The sequence below is a fragment of the Podarcis pityusensis genome, assembly GCF_964106645.2.
Source record: "Podarcis pityusensis genome assembly, chromosome: 8".
In the NCBI taxonomy this organism is placed as follows: Eukaryota; Metazoa; Chordata; class Lepidosauria; order Squamata; family Lacertidae; genus Podarcis; species Podarcis pityusensis.
In genome coordinates this window covers 26,858,093-26,875,424 of record NC_138033.1, presented here as the reverse complement: position 1 = coordinate 26,875,424, position 17,332 = coordinate 26,858,093, and the positions used below count along the sequence as shown (strand labels likewise).

Genomic DNA, 17,332 nt, shown 5'->3' with positions numbered 1-17,332 from the left:
TAGTGACTGAGACAGTCATGATCAGAAGCGGCTGTGCAGTCAGAAAGGTTTAACAAGGCAAATCAGCCTAGAGAGGCACCAGTTTACGCACGAGTAACTCATACTCATTACACATACTAAATCAGAAGGTTCTAAACACACACCCCACACATCACAGCATCCAGGCAAACAAAAGGCATTGTCACAGTTCAAGGACACATTTCAATCAGGCAAAAGAGCTAGAGGAAGGAATGAAGGGTCCTAGGGGCCAGACAGAGGAGTCCAAGGGCCACATTACCTTCATCGTGTCCAGTTTGGTCTGTGTTTCTTCCTCTCTATTATTAAATGCAGTAGCTCAAGTTAAATATTTAGGGTGGAATCCAATGTGGTGCTAACTCCCCTCTTCCGTCAACACAAGGATTCCTGCTTGCACAACAGAACACCCTCTGTGCACCCCCTAAATCTGTTCTGGATTTTCTCTCCAGCCTGCAGCTTTTCCCTCTGGGCCACATCACAGCAAACTCTGCCCTCAAACTTAGGCTTTGTCCATTTAACTATCTAAGAGCTGGAGGGGCTCCATCCATTTGTCATCTAGCATAGAGCCCCCTTTCCGTCGGTCACTTAGCGATCCATCTCCCAGGCTGGGCTGGCTATTCCTTGACTCAATGTTGGATCTAGGAATTAGAAGGGGGCCCAGGCATTCAGCCTAGCCCTTCCCCCCTGCCAAAACTCATAACAATATACTGGAATTGAACCATTTTTGACATAATGATGAACCCAAATTAGAGCAGGGCCAAAATGTTAAAGGATTTAACTCTCTGCTTGGATTGCATCATAGAGTCCTAAACTCCGGAAAGAAGAGAGAGAGAGAGAAAAATTATGGGCATTTGAGTCCTTGCTGACTGCTACTGACATTCTATATTTCTGTGATATATACTGTAAATCTGCTTCATTTTAAATGCAGAGCTAATGCCTTTCGCCCCTCTTCTGCAGGAAACTCTGCAAGGTTCCGGCTTTTAAAAAGGAAAAGAGTTTTACCCACCAGAAGATGACGAGTGGTACTGCAAAGCAAAATCTCCACTCTCAAGCCACTTAGAGGCATCGCTCAGCAAAGCTCAAGAAGATCTTTAAATATCATAGTAATTTATCAGCAGCGATGGGGAGATGATCAAATATTGGCTAAGAAGGAAGAAAGGGCAGGTTGCAAGAAGCAGATTTGCTAACAATGCAAATAACTGCTCCCGGGAATTCACGCTGGAATCTGTGTAGTTTCTGTGCAGAGGTTCTCGCTGCACATGTGTGAAATGCAGGCAAACATGCAGGCAAAAATGCAGGCAAACATGGAATGAAAATGCATTGGTGGCTCACATTTGGGAAAGGGAACTAGTTCAGTGGGAGAGCATCTCTTTTGCATGCAAAAGGTCCTAGGTTAAATCCTTGGCATCTCCAGGTAAGGCTGGGAGGGAACTCAGTCTGAGATCCTACAGAGCCACTGCCAGTCAGTGTAGGCAACACTGAGCAAGATGGGCCTGCACCTCCTCTTCCTGTGCCTTGTTTTGTGCAAGCCATTCTGCTAGTGCAACTGGTACACAACTGAGATCCTTTAAGTTAGAGCTACAATGAATTCCTCCCAGGGTGCTGGATGAGATGGGCTTTTGGACTGATCAACCCAAGACTCTTCCTAGAGGGGCCACTTACTACACATCAAGCCGCCGCAAGGACCCTGATTTATACAGCTAGGTTCAAACTTGGAAATTATGTTTGGGAATTAAATTATAATGCTGGTTGTAATTTAAGAAGAAATACATTTCCCCATAGCGTGCGGGAGATGTGGCTCTAGAGATTAACTAACTCTGTGGCTGCTCAGTCTGCTGCCCAGCTACAGTGCTACCTCCGGTTACAAACTGAATTCGTTCCGGAGGTCCGTTTGTAACCTGAAACCGTTCTTAACCTGAGGCACACTTTCACTAATGGCACCTCCTGCTGCTACGCCGCCGGCACGTGACTTCCGCTCGCATCCCGGGGCAAAGTTTGCAACCAGGAGCATATACTTCTGGGACAGCAGAGCTTCTAACCTGAAGCATTCATAAGGAGGACGGTACGTAACACGAGGTTCCTCTGTACTGCTAAGAAAAACCCACTGTATTTCAATCAAAGCCGCATAATAAGCTATCTATAGATGGTCAATTCACACGTACAAATAATCATACAATGCTACAAGTTAATAAATGGGTCCAAAGCTGTTCCAGGCACAATGTGTTCTCTACGTTTCTTGTGTGTGGGATGCCTGCAAACTCTTTGTGAGGCTATGCAGGGATGGAGAACTTGGGGCCCTCCTGATGTTGCTGGACTCCAGCTGCCAACAGCTCCAACACCCAAGACTACCAATGATCAGGGATGATGAAAGCTGTTGCCCAACAAGATGGACATGGGTAACCTAGTCTTGGGAAGCTCTGGGCAGCGCGTGGAGATCCTGAGCCAACCTCTGCATAAGAGATATCATCTCCCCTTTTCCCCTTGCCATCCACATCCAATATGATAGATTATCATCATCTGAACTATCTGATCAGGGGCTTTAATATAATGCAATTAAGATCATCATTTTAAGGGCATTTAGCTGAAATTCAAAGCCAGTCCTGCAGTCATTTGGCTGTGAAGGCATTGATTTTGATCCCCTGCACTTTCTCATTTTCAACAGAGTACCACTCTAACCAGGTTAATTTTTGTTAAGCGCATCAGTCAGGGTCTTTTTGCTCCCCGGCCAAACGATTATGTGTCTGTGGGCTTTGAATGATTATAATTGCAGTCCAACAGGGGAAAAAAAGTCAGGATGTAAATTAAAGAGGTATTGACACCCCCCCCCCCAAAAAAATAGGTAGGTATTTATTTCTACTCACAATTTTCACTTGCTCTCTTCTCAAAGTTCTTTAGAGATAAGAAAGCCAGTGAAAGCAATCCAATGCCCCTTTTACCTTGTTGAACCTAAATGAAAGAGTAAAACAATGAGGTTATGGATGCGCAAATCTGCCAATTTCCATTTCTTGCTCTCATTTTTTCAAAATTTAAGTTCAGTTCTCCACATTTCCACATTGGTTTGCGATTTTTCTTAAGTCCTCATGAAAATTCACCAGCACCAAAACCATTTTACACACACTTTAAAAGCACTTCTACTCAACATAACATTTATTAAAACTTTGATTTAAGGAGGCTGTGTAGTGCATTAGGCACAGGGATTTTTACTTCACCTTTGCTCAGCCATGGAGCTCAAGGCTACTTTTGAGATTAGCTGCATTTGGACGTTATGACAAACTGTGGTTTATTGTGACAATAAATACCCTTAGGCTCGGTGGGAGTGGGGGCTGTTATACCTAAATCTATATCTATGGTTTGCTTGAATCAAACCACTTTCAAAGCATGGCTTATAAGGCTTACAAAGCTGAATTGGTTCAAGGAACCATAGTTATAATTAACCACACTTTGTCAGCTTTGAACAACATGACAAGCCTCAGTGAAACAAAGATGGGGGTGAAAGATTCCAAGCTCCACCTCACAGCCATGCTGGAGGAGGCTCACACAGATTCAGTCCTGTCATATTAAACTTGTTGGAGTCCTCCAGATCTTGTTGGATTCCAACCCCAATCGGTCACAGTCAACATAGCCAATGGTCAAGGATGATAAGAGTTTTGATCCAGCAATATCTGGATGGCCACAGCTTCCCCATCCCTACCATAGTTTATCATGACATCAAAATGCAGTCACTGTGTGCAAATGAACCATTTCCCAAGCAATTTCTTTCAAAGTTCCCCAGTTCACTCTGATTCTTTTATTACCCTGCTGAACCAAGCTCATAGCTAGGAAGTTTTCATTGTAATATACAGTTACTACAGTTCATACAAGGGACGCAGGTGGCGCTGTGGTCTAAACCACAGACCCTAGGGCTTGCCAATCAGAAGGTCGGCAGTTAAAATCCCTGTGACGGGGTGAGCTCCCGTTGTTCAGTCCCAGCTCCTGCCCACCTAGCAGTTCGAAAGCACATCAAAGTGCAAGTAGATAAACCGCTCTGGTGGGAATGTAAACGCCGTTTCTGTGCGCTGCTCTGGTTCGTCAGAAGCGGCTTGGTCATGCTGACCACATGACCGGGAAGCTGTCTGTGGACAAACGCTGGCTACCTCGGCCTATAGAGCGAGATGAGCGTGCAACCCAGAAGGAAGGAAGCCAAGTACTTTTCATTGGGAGTTGTTTAAACCTTTTTCACCTTTCTTTCACTGCCAGCAGATGGAGACTTGTTTGATTTACCTTGGGGAATCTCTGTGAGTAAAGAATTCACTTATTTGGAAAGTTAAGTGTCTGTGATTTATTCTAGTCTAAGTATTTTAATGGGGAACGTTTGTTTAAAGGTGGGTGAGGGCAGATATAAATCTAACCAAGTTTTACTGTGCCTGGAGCAATCCCCATTTGTGTAAAATTGTGTGACTCTACTACAAGAGAGTAAGGACTCTCTCTTCCAAACCTCTTTCTCCAACAGCCCCCCCCCCCCCGCCTTCGTTTCTGCTCATCTTATTTTAATTGTAAAGCAGGAATGAGGAACCTATGGTCCTCCAGGACATTGCTAAACTACAACTCCCATCATCCTTGACCATTGGCTGTGCTGCTTGGGGCTTATGGGAGCTGGAGTCCAATGACATCTGGAGGGCCACAGAGGTTCTTCATCCAGTTGTTGTTGTTGTTGTTTAGTCGTGTCTGACTCTTCGTGACCCCATGGACCAGAGCATGCCAGGCACTCCTGTCCTCCACTGCCTCCCGCAGCTTGGTCAAACTCATGCTGGTAGCTTCGACCATGTCGTCCTCTCTCGTCCCCTTCTCCTTGTGCCCTCCATCTTTCCCAACATCAGGGTCTTTTCCAGAGAGTCTTCTCTTCTCATGAGGTGGCCAAAGTATTGGAGCCTCAGCTTCACGATCTGTCCTTCCAGTGAGCACTCAGGCCTGATTTCCTTAAGAATGGATAGGTTTGATCTTCTTGCAGTCCATGGGACTCTCAAGAGTCTCCTCCAGCACCATAATTCAAAAGCATCAATTCTTCGGCGATCGGCCTTCTTTATGGTCCAGCTCTCACTTCCAAAGAATCATTTTATATTCCCATCTTACTACAGCCATGATTGAGCTGGGTCTCACACATCTTGGCAGATTTATATCTGCCCTTACCCACCTTTAAACAAACGTTCCCCATTAAAATACTTAGACTAGAATAAATCACAGACACTTAGCTTTCCAAATAAGTGAATTCTTTACTCACAGAGATTCCCCAAGGTAAATCAAACAAGTCTCCATCACCTTGTACAACCTTGTCAAGTCATGGTTTTCCATGGATGCTGATGTGGGTCAGCAATTAGAGGTCCCAAGGCCAAATCTGACTCATCAGCTTCAAAGCCAGAGACAAGAAAAGTCTGTATAAGGATGCAATTACAGATATAGCAAGACTAGCGAGCAGCTCTCTTTGAGGGAGACTTCTCCCTCTCCGAACCTTCCTTGAAATTAGCTGCTGACCAGGAAGAGTATATTGTTGACTGGTGTCTATAAAATTACTTAATAATGGAATATATCTCATATTACCTCGTAGAAGGCAGCAGTAAAACATCAACTGCAGCATATCATACAGGAGTGATGTGGCTCTCCAGATGTTTTTGAACTACAATTACCATCATCCCTATTGGCCATGCTGATTGGGACTGATGGAACCTGGAGTTCAACAATATCTGGAGGGCCACAGATTCTCCCTCCCTGTCACTCAGGTACTGGTTTCACCTTGTTGATAAGATTGCCATGTAGCCCTAAATCTACCTGCCTGGTCAGAATGCCACGCTGATGCCGATCCTCAAGAACAACAGGTTAGTAAAGTGTGAGACTGATTTCAATGAGGCTAACATTGGATACCCCCCCCCCCCGTCTTTAAACATTTCTCCTTGGTTGACTTGTATTCATTTTCTATCTCTAGGTTCCAGTTACAGATGGGTAGCCGTGTTGGTCTGCCATAGTCGAAATAAAAAAATTCCTTCCTGTAGCACCTTAAAGACCAACTAAGTTAGTTCTTGGTATAAGCTTTCGTGTGCATGCACACTTCTTCAGATACTGTGTATCTGAAGAAGTGTGCATGCACACGAAAGCTTATACCAAGAACTAACTTAGTTGGTCTTTAAGGTGCTACAGGAAGGAATTTTTTTATCTCTAGGTTGTTTGATCAATAAATTAACGTTGCGCTGAACAGGTCACTTGCTAAACAATTGATTACTAAGAGTGCTGAAGTGAGGCAGGCATACAGCATCATGTTGTCAGGTGTTATCATGTGGATTATCTATCTCTTTTCTTGCTGTTCTTATGGGGCAACAAGGATAAGGAGGCCGTTGTGGATAGGCCATAATAGTATTCCTCCAGGGTTGTACTCCCCCTACTGTTTATTCTAATATATATTACTTGTGGCGCAATTTCCTTTACACAGAAGAGCGTAAAAGCATTTCTCTGGTGGAAACTAAATGTTTAGAACAACATATAGATAAGGAAAAGTAGTCTACTGGTTAAGTAAATATTTAGAATGACTTGTATCCAGCATACTCAGAGTAGACCCCCTGAAAAGAATGGACTTGGCTAACTTAGGTCCATTAATTTCAGTAGGTCTACTCTGAGCAGAACTTAGTTGCGTATGATCTTAAATGTTCCGGTGTGTACTCTCAGAGCGACAAACCACTTTACGTTTGCTCAAAATCGGAGCAGGTTTCTGGGGGAAGCACTGCACATGACCAAAGGCCAGTGTCCATTTTTAAAATATATATATTTTCATGAGAAAGGCAGTCTGCACAGTGGCGTAGCGTGGGTTGTCAGCACCCGGGGCAAGGCAAGTAATTTGCGCCCCCTAACCCATGGATTTGCGCCCCCTAACCTGTGGATTTGCGCCCCCTAACCCATGGATTTGCCCTAACCCCAGATGTTGCGCCCGGTGTGGCCGGCCCCCCCTGCACCCCCCATGCTACGCCACTGGGTTGGCCAGTTGGTGTTAAAAAAGATAGAACTTTTTTTATGTATGCTACAACAGCAGCAAGAATACTCATTGCAAAGTATTGGAAGACGCAAGATTTACCCACTCTGGAAGAATGGCAGATGAAGTTGATTGACTGCATGGGATTGGCAGAAATGACTGGTAGAATCCGCAACCAGGGAGAAGAGTCGGCAGAAGAAGATTGGAAGAAATTTAAGGACTATTTACAGAAATACTGCAATATTAAGGAATGTTGAATGATGTTGGATTGAAATTACGTTAAGTGGTTTCTAGCTGTAATGGTATAAAAGGTTATGAAAAAATGGTTTTTTAAAGTAAAAGTTTAAGTTTCAAGAACTTGGATAGAAAATAAGGTGTTATTTAGCGGTAATGCTATGAGATAAGGATTTGCTGAACAAATAATTTGAACTAGAAAACAAGAAGGGGAGGTATGAGGAGGTCAGGGAAATATGTTATTGAAAAATAAGTTGTGAATTTTATGTGTTTTTAATATATATTTTTTCTATTTTTTGCATTTTTCTCTTTGTATAAAATTGAAAACTTTAATAAATATCTTATTTTAAAAAAAGGAATTTATTAAATTTATTATTTGTGGAGCCCCCGCGGGCCGAGGCAGCCAAAGCCCCCTCCCCTTGGGCGCCCGACGGAGGAAGGAACCACGGCCCGCCGGGCGGCCAGCGGCCTCTCTCCCGGTGCTGGGGGCGCACGGCGGCGGCGGCAGCGGCAGCGGCGGCTTCTCCTCCTCCTCCTCCTCCTCCTCCTCCTCCTCGGGACTCGCTTCTCCGGAGGCTGCCCCAAGGTGAGCCCGAGCCTTTCTCCCTGCTCCGCGTCTGGCTGCCTTGCTCTGCCGCGGGGGCGACAGGGTGTGTGTGTGTTGTGCGTTGCGTTCTGCCTCCCGGGGCGGGAGGGAGCATCCCGGAGCCGCCTCCCCCTCCTCCTCCTGCGCGGGGCATGTGCCAGAGGAGGCTCCCCGGGAAATGGCCCTGGGCGCTGGGGGGTCTGGGCGGCATCCGCGGCGGCGGCGCTGAGCGAGGCGAGGAGGAGAAGCTGCCGGCGGGCGAGGGATGCGCGGGCTGAGCGAGGGGCGTTCCCCTTCCCTCTGGACTCGCGCCCCCCCCAGAAGTTGCGCCCGGTGCGGCCGGCACCCCTGGCACCCCCCACGCTACGCCACTGAGTCTGCATCTCCTCTGAGGCGCTGTGCCCTTGGTCACAGAAGAGCTGAAAAGAAAAGGTGACCCGTCTACTTAATGATCAAATTCTATTCCATTAACATCTGTGGATGAATATTTAGAACTATACTGCCATCCCATGTTCATTTGTAAGCATAGCTTGGGGGGGGGAGAATGGATTTTTATGGGTAATGACTTTTGAGTGGGATTTTAAAAGGGAATTTAAAATTAATTCATTAAATAGGTGCTCTTGATCGGAATTACAGGAAGTGGATCTGCCGTGCCTGTATGGTAACCCTGGCTTTATACATACCTTTCCTGATACAGTCCATACTCTTACGCCTTTTTTTCCTTTTTTGCTATGCTATGCAGTTCCTTCCTCAGTCTTGTGGCGTCGCTGCAGCGCAACTGTGACGAGTGGCGGCCGCTCACGAGGCCGACAGAGACTGCGCATGCGTCTCCTTAATACGTGCGCTGTCGTCCCCCGCCGCCCCCCCTTTTACTGTTTGTTCCTTTTACAGTCTAGACGTCATTAGGAGGCGTCTACGTCATTAGGAGAGGCGGAACGGGGAGAGGGAAAAGCCAGGAAGTAGCTTCATTGTTTACGAACACGGCAAGAGGAAGATGGCGGCGGTAGAGGATCTTGGTGTTTCTTCGCCTGGGATGGTGAGAGAAGAGGAGAGGAGAGTGTTGGGGAGGAAATGGCCGACCAAGAAAGGAGAAGGATGAGGAAGCTTCACGGCTGAGGGCGCCTCTGAACTGGGGAAGGGAGAGGTTTGAGAGGAGGGGATGGTAGATAAAGGGATCGACCTGGAGGTGAGGAAGTGCTGAGGAACCCCGAGGCAGGAGCTGATGGCGAAGGGATGTTTTTGGGGATGGGGAAAGCCGGATCTTTTAATCTCTCTTTATCTCTCTTGTCACTGCTGCAGGAGGTACAGCATGAACGGGAAATGGCTCTGGCATTGTCAGGGAGGAGACATTTATTGATTTCCTTTTATAAGAGCTTATAGCCTACGCTTCTGAGCCATACAAATTACTCGGGGTAACTTAAAATAATTAAAATTGCAATGTCACCCTAAATAGAGCCGTGTGAAATAATGTTGTAGAGAATTCCAGTTTGATCTTTTCCGCAGCTTCTCTAAAAGCTTTTCCGTAGCTGCCTTAATGCGGACAGCAGCAGGAGGTCTGTGTTGGGAACACTTTAATGTATGTGGCATCATGACCATTCCAAGTAGTTCAGATGCCTTGTTGCAACTGAATATGCATTGCCAGCACTGGGGGTTATTTTCATGGATTTTGCTTTTTCTTGTGCTCTTGTGTTTGGGGGGTCTTGTTCACTTTCTCTATTTTTCAGTCTGCCTAACATGATAGGTGAGGTGTGCTATAAATATCATCATTGAGCTTCCTCTTTTGTTGTTGTTACTGCTAAGGAAGGCTTTCTAAGGACATAGCTTGAAAGCTTCTGTGGTCCTACATTGTTCTTGTGGAAATGTACATGCTTAATGTTTTTTGGATGCCTTAATAGAACTTTTCCATGGTGCTGAGAGTATAACCGTTCCTTATATTCGTATACTAAACACTTAATCTCAAAAGCAGATCTTTCTTTTCTAACATGTGTGGGTGACTTTTCAGGCTACTTCCGACACATCAGAAGAACCTGCTTCCATTACAACAGAAGAGATGGCTGCACAGAAGAGAGAAGAGCGACTTAGGAAATTCAGAGAGCTTCATTTGAAAAGGGTGAGATCTCTCATTATGGGGTTGGTGCTAACAGTTCTGGTCCCTGCTTGTTAGCTTGGAGGGAGTGCATATGTAGCAGTAAACCAGCATGAGAATTTACATCCTAACAATTGCTTAGGGGCTCCACTAAAATGGGTTTTTAAAATGCAGGTTTGAGTCAGAAAAAAATCAGTTTGCTTTGGGAAATTTTCTGATGCCTTAAATCAGGTGTGGGGAACCTTTAGCCCTCCAGATGTTGGTAAACTACAATTTCCAGCATCCCTGGTCATTGACCATGCTGGCTGCAGCCGATGGGAGTTTTAGATCAGCAACATATGGTGGATCAAAGATTTCTGACTTAGAGACGCCTGCCCTAGAGGATGATCTTCTTTAGCATGTTTGTTTTACTTGTAGTAAATTAAACTCTGTTTTCTAAACATCTTTCTGGTTTCTTCTCCTTTTTAAAAGAATGAAGCCCGCAAGTTAAATCACCAGGAGGTTGTGGAGGAAGATAAAAGGCTGAAATTGCCAACAAACTGGGAAGCAAAAAAGGCACGTTTAGAATGGGAACTAAAAGTGGAGGAAAAGAAAAAGGTAAGCAAACAGTTGTCCCTTCCCTGGCCAATGGATGTGGTCAGGTTGGTCTCCCCCTTGATGATATTCTTGGGAGGCAGGGGGCAGTCTTCTAGTGGTCCCAGGTCCTCTTACCAATGGCAGGAGCCAGAGTGCATCCCTCCAGTAACTGTGCATGGGCGTACAGTCTTGGTTATATTTTGACAGGCAGAATGCATTTAGCCTTGGGAAAGTTCACTGTGCTGAAAGAGAACCCGTTTCAAAATATCAATATGTTCTTGCTGTGTGCTAGGAGTGTGTGGCAAAAGGAGAAGATTATGAGAGAGTGAAACTGTTAGAAATCAGCGCAGAGGATGCTGAACGATTTGAGAGGAAGAGGAAGAAGAAAAATCCTGATCTTGGATTTTCTGGTAAGAAGGTGTTTGGCCGCATCTGTTCCAGCCATTGAGTGTGAATAAAATCAAGAGCTTTTATTAACAAGTGATTATGTTTAGTAGTACAAAAGACTTTTTTTTTTTTACTTCATAGATTATGCAGCAGCTCAGTTACGCCAGTACCAGAGGTTGACCAAGCAGATCAGACCTGACCTGGAGAAATATGAAAAACTCAGAGAAGAAAGGTAAGTCTTATTTTGTCTGCCCCATATCATTAGTATTAGCATTATTAACATTTATTTGTCACTTACATCAAGTGTGTCAGAGTGACTTACAATTCTAAAATTGTAAAATTCTGCTTTTGACCTTTAAAGCCCTTCACGGCCTAAGACCTTCGTACCTACGGGACCGCCTCTCCCGGTATGCCCCACGGAGAGCCTCAAGGTCCATAAATAGCAACACCCTAGTGGTCCCGGGCCCTAAGGAAGTTAGATTAGCTTCAACCAGAGCCAGGGCCTTTTCAACTCTGGCTCCGGCCTGGTGGAACGCTCTGCCTCATGAGACCAGGGCCCTGCAGGATCTGATTTCTTTCCGCAGGGCCTGTAAGACAGAGTTGTTCGCCTGGCCTTTGGCTTGGAGCCAATTTGATTCCCTCCCTCCCTCTCTTTCTTTTTTCTTTTCCTTTCTCCTCCTGTGATGAGGCTACATTTTAACATTTTTAATGTTTCAATATTTTAATGTTGTATTTTAATTTTGTTTTTAAGTTGTAATCATTCAACTTGTTTTTATTATTGCTTATTAGCTGCCCTGAGCCTGGCCTTGGCTGGGGAGGGCGGGGTATAAATAAAAATTATTATTATTATATAAAAAGCATACAAATGCAAAAATTAATACAACATTTTAAGAAAAGACGTAAGTTCTGGTACCTTGGAGAATAACTTGAAGGAGCTGGGTTCCTCCTTGTCCTTCACAGAGGCCATCAGTTCCTAATGCCTCGTGAGGTAGAGGTGCAGCAGCAGACAGCAAAGAATTGCCATTTCCACTCATTGCTGCTGCTGCCAGGCATGCTGTGCACCTCCACTTCTCGCAAAAGGGTAATTGGTTGCAACTGCTCTGTGAGAAAGAGCAGCAGGACCATCTGCACTTGGGTGATTGTATCAACTGGACCCTTGTGAGAGAACCTGCTGTGGCTAAATGGACAGATCCCAGCTAAGCTTCAAAAGGTCAAGGCAACTGTCTATTCTTCTTTGGCGATCACTCATAGCCGAGTAAGATTGTCTTCCATAAACACAGTTTTAGCAATGAGTCCATAAGTGACAGTGGAGACCAATTCTAGATCCACACGCCCTTCCACAGTGGGGACATTTGTTTCCGGGCGGGAGTTGATCACGGTGTGGATCTGCCAAGCGTGCCTTCCTCTTAGCACGTTTCTCCCTTGCGCCCTGGGTTTGAGTGTCTTCAAAGCCCATCTATACACAATGTCTGGCTACAGTTGTACTTCGTTTTGCGGCCCGGATCCATTCCATAGCCCTAGCCGCTAGCTGAAAAGGACACAGGGTGAAGTGCCGTGTTTGCGCACGTGCGCGGAGCAGTTTGCGTTTATGCGCATGCGCGGAGCGCAATTTAGCTCTTCTGTACAAGCAGCAAACCTGGAAGTAACCTGTTCCGGTATTTCCAGGTTTGCCGCAGATGTTCACCTGAATGGACGCTAGACAAGGCAGGCGTTCAGGGAGGTATTACTGTACTTGTTTCAGTAGGAAAATCTCTTGTCCCCATTAACTGATTAGAGACTTGCTGGGCATGAAATCTAGAAAACATGTATGTTAATACTGTCAGTAATGGACTGGTAAAAGTGTCTGGGTTTGTCTCCCCCCCCCCCCATTCAGTGGCGAAGATTTATTTCCGACTTCAAATAGCCTTCTCCATGGAACTCACGTGCCATGTAAAGAAGGGGTTGATAGAATGGTTTCGGATCTTGAAAAACAGTAAGTACAAAAGCAAATGAAACATTAACTAATTACAATGTCGGAGCTTTTTAAAAGAACTTTGTGAGCATCTTGTCCTGTATGACACCCCCACCCACCCACCGCACACAAATGTTGAGATCTGTTTATGAAGTCCAGCTCCAGCTTCCACCCTTTTCAGCCATTCAGTTCATCCTTATGAGTGGCAAAGCTTTTTCAGTCATAGCCTCAAAACCTGGGAGGCTGTTCCATTGAAACTCCATCTGTCTCTCTGTTCTCCTTTTTTTTTCAAAGACAAGTAAAAACATTTTTAAATAGTCTTTTAAAGTAGTCAGGTCTTTTAAATAGTCTCCTGTTATTTGGGGTTTTTGACAATTTGACTCTTAATTGACTTTAATTCTGTTGACTTTCTTATTTAAACTCCTTTGAGCATTTGGAGCTGAAAAACTAGTTGTGCAAAAAAAGAAAAATCATCCTTGAACAGATGTTTGCATTAGGCACAGTCTCACTGCATTAATTTTCCTTCCAGAATCCAAAAACGTGAAAAATACAGCCGGAGACGATCATACAATGATGATGCTGATATTGACTACATTAATGAAAGAAATGCCAAGTTCAACAAGAAGGCTGAGAGGTTCTATGGGAAATATACTGCAGAGATTAAACAGAATTTGGAAAGAGGAACAGCTGTCTAAGCTAGAAAGTTCCAGAGGCAGGTTCAGCACTGTAGCCGGCCTGGTTTTTCAAAAATTCCCTAAGTGTAAAACCTGTTTTGCAAAAGCACCTTGAACTGTAAACTAAGGTAGTACGAACATTAAGCTAGTCCAAGAAGTATTGCTCCTCAAGAACAAATTTGTCTTGAACATAAATAGGTATGTAACCATCGAAAAACCATCATTTGAATTTTGGCAGAGAACCCCTTTTCTGTTCCTTTTCATATCTTAAGTCTAGGTTCCAGCTAAAGCAAATTTGTTTCAGGGTTTTTTTTATGTATCTGAGGTTTCCGTGAAAACCACTGCCTTTGTATATGCTAAAAGGCTGCATTTTTACTCAAGCTCAAATGTAAACCTGTAAGTTGTATGTTGGTTTGATTAAATTAGTTATCCAACTATGTAAAACTTTAAAAAGATGGATTAATTTTGACTCACCAGAGGTTTCTGTTTGGCCTGCGAAGCCATTTTCCAAGCCATATCCACCTGCCTGTCAACAGTTGATTTTAGTTGATGGGCAAGAGGGCTGAATTAAATCCTCCCTTGGTTATGCACACATACTCCCAGCAGAGAACAGGTGTCTGCAGCCAAGACAGAAAGCTGATGAGCAGGGGTCAAATCCTGCTCAGCTTGGCAGGATTCCATGCCAACACCTTCCTGATTCAGGATGCAGTTTGCAGAGAAACCCAGCTAAAAGCTTTTCCCCTTTAACAGGATTCCAGTACAAACTTCTTCCTGCGCTTTGAAGTTCCACCTGTCAAATTTGGCCCACCAGGGCTGGGGAGATGAAAACTTTGGCCACTGGCCAAAAAAGGATCCTCACCCCTGTTCTTGTGGTAAATCGGATAGTGCAGAACTCTGCCTGGTTTGCTGACTAAGTGGAAATGTGTGGTGGTGGTAAAGGAGCCAAGTGGTGGTACAAAGAAAAATATGAAGAGTTAGGGCTGTTCTTTCCAAAGTAGGCAAATCATTTCCATAGCCCTGCCTTTGAAGCAAGTGGGATTAACTTATTCCTGAATAGCCAAATGTGGTTAGCAGGCACCAAAGTGTGATTTAACAATATGGGGTTTGTGCTTTTAGAAATGCAAAATTATGTACTGTTATATGTACCCAGTTCTCCAATATTGCTTTTGTTGAAGAACATTGGTTATTTGCCAGGATGTTCTTTCAAGTGGACAAACAGGAGGCCCTTAGAAGACAAATGGCTTAACACCTCCCAATGCCTAGGAGCGGCAGGGACATGTGATTAAACCTTCAGTAACTGGCAACTCCCTCCAGTTTCCATGTTAACGAAAGAGCAGTTTAGAAGGATCAGAAAAAGGGAAGCCTAAGCAATAAATGAACCCCCCTAACTTGGGGGTGGGGGTGGAAATGGAGTTTTGTGGCTGCTATCCTGTGCCTCAGAAGGGAATAATGACATCATTGAAGAGGATCATGTGTTACAAGTCATAAGGGGGGAAAATGGACTGGAGGACCTCCTGCACGCCCACCGATACATAACCTGTGTTTTATTCCCTGGTATGACTGCAGGACGACTCCAGAATATAACAAGAGTTGCCTAATCTCACAGCAATGCCCAATAGGGCTCTTGGAGGTGGCCATGCACTCATGAAGGTTGCAGCATGTATTTGTCACACATGAATTGCCAGAAGATACCTTCCTTATAGGTGACTTGGAGAAACGGGCTCACTGCTTTGTTCAGTTTTAGAATTCCTACTATTGTAAAGGGAAAGCTAGAGAAGGAAGCTGCTGCTAAATTTGCCAGACACGTTGTATGTAAAACCTGGCATCACATACCAGGTACTCCACAGTCTGGCCAGTGGCACCTATTGATGAATTTTGATAACTGTCAATACACACGCAGTTCTTGTATTTGAAATAAAAATAGTTTATAGTTTTCATAAGTTATCAGTGTGGCTATAAGAAACTGGAAAGTGATTACCAGAACAGTAGGCGCTTACTGTAAATATTCCTTTCCTGAGGGGGCAGAAAGAAGCCAGAAGAGAGCAGGATGAATCTAACCTGAACCAATTAGGAAGGGTGGCTCACCTAATTAAAGTGACAAAATTTGCTGTTGCAAACCCTGCCCAAAATCGCCCTCTATGGTCGTGTACCTAAGAAAATTGCCACAAAGGATGCAGAACCCTCAAATATCCCACAGCACCTTCCCAAGTGTATTTCAACCCTGTTCCATGTGTTGTCTTCCAACATGAAGTTCCAGATTCAATGTAGATAATGAGGCATTTTATTAACAAGCAAAACCCCATATATGTACAGCAGCCATCAGCTGAGCTTAATCTTCCCTAACCGAAGAAGCCGAAAGGTTTGGTCTTAAGATACAATCCTGTATGTTTATGATGCATACATAGTATCAGCTGGGGTGCATGCAGGAGTTAAAAAATGGAAAGGGGGTGAATGTAATAATTGGGTATGGACAAAGGGGCTTGAGAGGGAATAAGGCATGAAAATGGTGTGCAAGGGTTGAAAAAATGGCAGAGGGAAAAGGAGTGGGTTAAGATGAAAGCTGGTGCATGAAAGGGACTGAAGAATAGGGGGTAGTGACTTTGTAATTGGGCAGATTAAAAGGTTGTTTGGTAGTTGCAATGTGTGGACGGCAGAAGATGCAGGTTACCATGGGGATGTGTTGTGTGCAAGGAAGGGGTTGCACAAAAAAAGGCATGGATGTGAGTGAAAGCAGGGTTTTAGAAGTGGCTTCGAACATGGGGCTGGGAAGGGGGAAAGCAAGCTTAGCAGTTGCTTGGCGTGGGAAGGGGAAGCTCATGGGGCTTTAATGGAGGGAATGTCAGAAGGGTTGTAGATCAGAGCGAACAGGGGCACAGTTCCTAGTTAAATTAATTTTGTAATGGCTGCCAGAGATGCCCGGTGCATGCCATGTCATTAACAAGGAAGCATGAGCTCTGAAACTGAATTGGCTTTAGGAAGAAACTAAATATCTGGCCTCACCACCCATGTCGTTGTGAAGACACAAGTGATCCTCAACAGATCATTCAGTCAACTCAGACCCTATCTTTGCAAAAACTACCCAAAAGGATTACTTCAAGATGGACAGTCATACTTCAATGGGACTGTGTTCCAGGTGACAAATTAGGTGCCTAAATTGAGAGGATGGGTTGCCAACAACTTGGGTTCCTTTATCTTCAGCAGTGTGAACTAAAAACTCTAGATCAGTGTGGTCCAACACGTGGGCCGCAGGCTACCAGGGCTCTGGAGTAGTGGTGTGAGCATGGTGGTCCTGAGACAGCAAGCAGCTACTGCAGCAGGAGCCACCTGGCACCAAGAGGATGGGCGTCAACTGGGCTTGGGGCAGCAAATAGTGAACAGACACAGAAGTGCAGTTGGCCACTGCCCGAGGCGCCCCCACAAGAGGGCTCATTGAGCTGGGTGCTTTGGGTGGCCCCTTTGGCTGCACTGCTTATCTCCAAGGTAAATAATGGGGATCCTGGGGAGGGTGGGAGGCGAGAGGTCACACTGGGCAAGGTGCTGGTGGAGCAGGCAGGAAAAAAACTATGGGGTGCTAAGTACTGTGAAAAAAAACCCCATTTGATTTTCTTCAGATGTGCTTTACAGGACAGAATATAGACGAAAGGATTGTTTTTAGCAGCCAACCATAAATTCCTCTTTTCCAAGTTGGTTTTGATGAAGTAATGAGACATCTTCACAATATTTAAAGATTCAGCTTCATAGCAGAATTTTGAATAAATGCTTCAGGCACAACTCAGTTAAAGAGGGCATAGTTCACCTTGCAAATGCCAATAATTTTGCTTTGCAGTTGCAA

The 17,332-nt window shown here is 44.7% G+C and overlaps 2 protein-coding genes across 7 annotated transcripts in view; one reads left to right on the top strand and one right to left on the bottom strand.

Annotated features, from left to right (window-relative positions):
* The window catches only part of LOC308483217 (uncharacterized protein), a 70,747-nt gene extending 62,120 nt beyond the window's left edge, over window positions 1-8,627 (bottom strand). Inside the window, exons 1-2 of one of the 5 annotated variants that reach the window (XR_013989606.1) lie at window positions 8,510-8,627; window positions 2,877-2,961 (exon numbers count right to left, since the gene is read on the bottom strand). The gene's annotated coding sequence lies outside the window, so the exon portion shown is untranslated. Of the gene's footprint in view, window positions 1-1,021; window positions 1,519-2,876; window positions 2,962-8,509 lie in introns of those variants that run through there. The other 4 variants (XR_013989607.1, XR_013989608.1, XM_081016851.1 and 1 more) reach the window with 4 other exon arrangements.
* Window positions 8,628-8,705: 78 nt separating this feature from the next.
* Window positions 8,706-13,957, top strand: SYF2 (SYF2 pre-mRNA splicing factor). 2 transcript variants are annotated; one of them, XM_081016842.1, is made up of 8 exons: window positions 8,799-8,862; window positions 9,551-9,572; window positions 9,829-9,936; window positions 10,384-10,509; window positions 10,781-10,898; window positions 11,017-11,107; window positions 12,749-12,847; window positions 13,356-13,957. In XM_081016842.1, the coding sequence occupies exons 2-8, from the start codon at window positions 9,561-9,563 to the stop codon at window positions 13,519-13,521; spliced, it is 720 nt and encodes a 239-aa protein (XP_080872968.1). In that variant the 5' UTR covers window positions 8,799-8,862; window positions 9,551-9,560; the 3' UTR covers window positions 13,522-13,957. The 2 variants fall into 2 exon arrangements, with proteins under 2 accessions (XP_080872967.1, XP_080872968.1); XM_081016841.1 differs by lacking the exon at window positions 9,551-9,572 and having other exon boundaries at window positions 8,706-8,862.
* The last annotated feature ends 3,375 nt before the right edge of the window (window positions 13,958-17,332 follow it).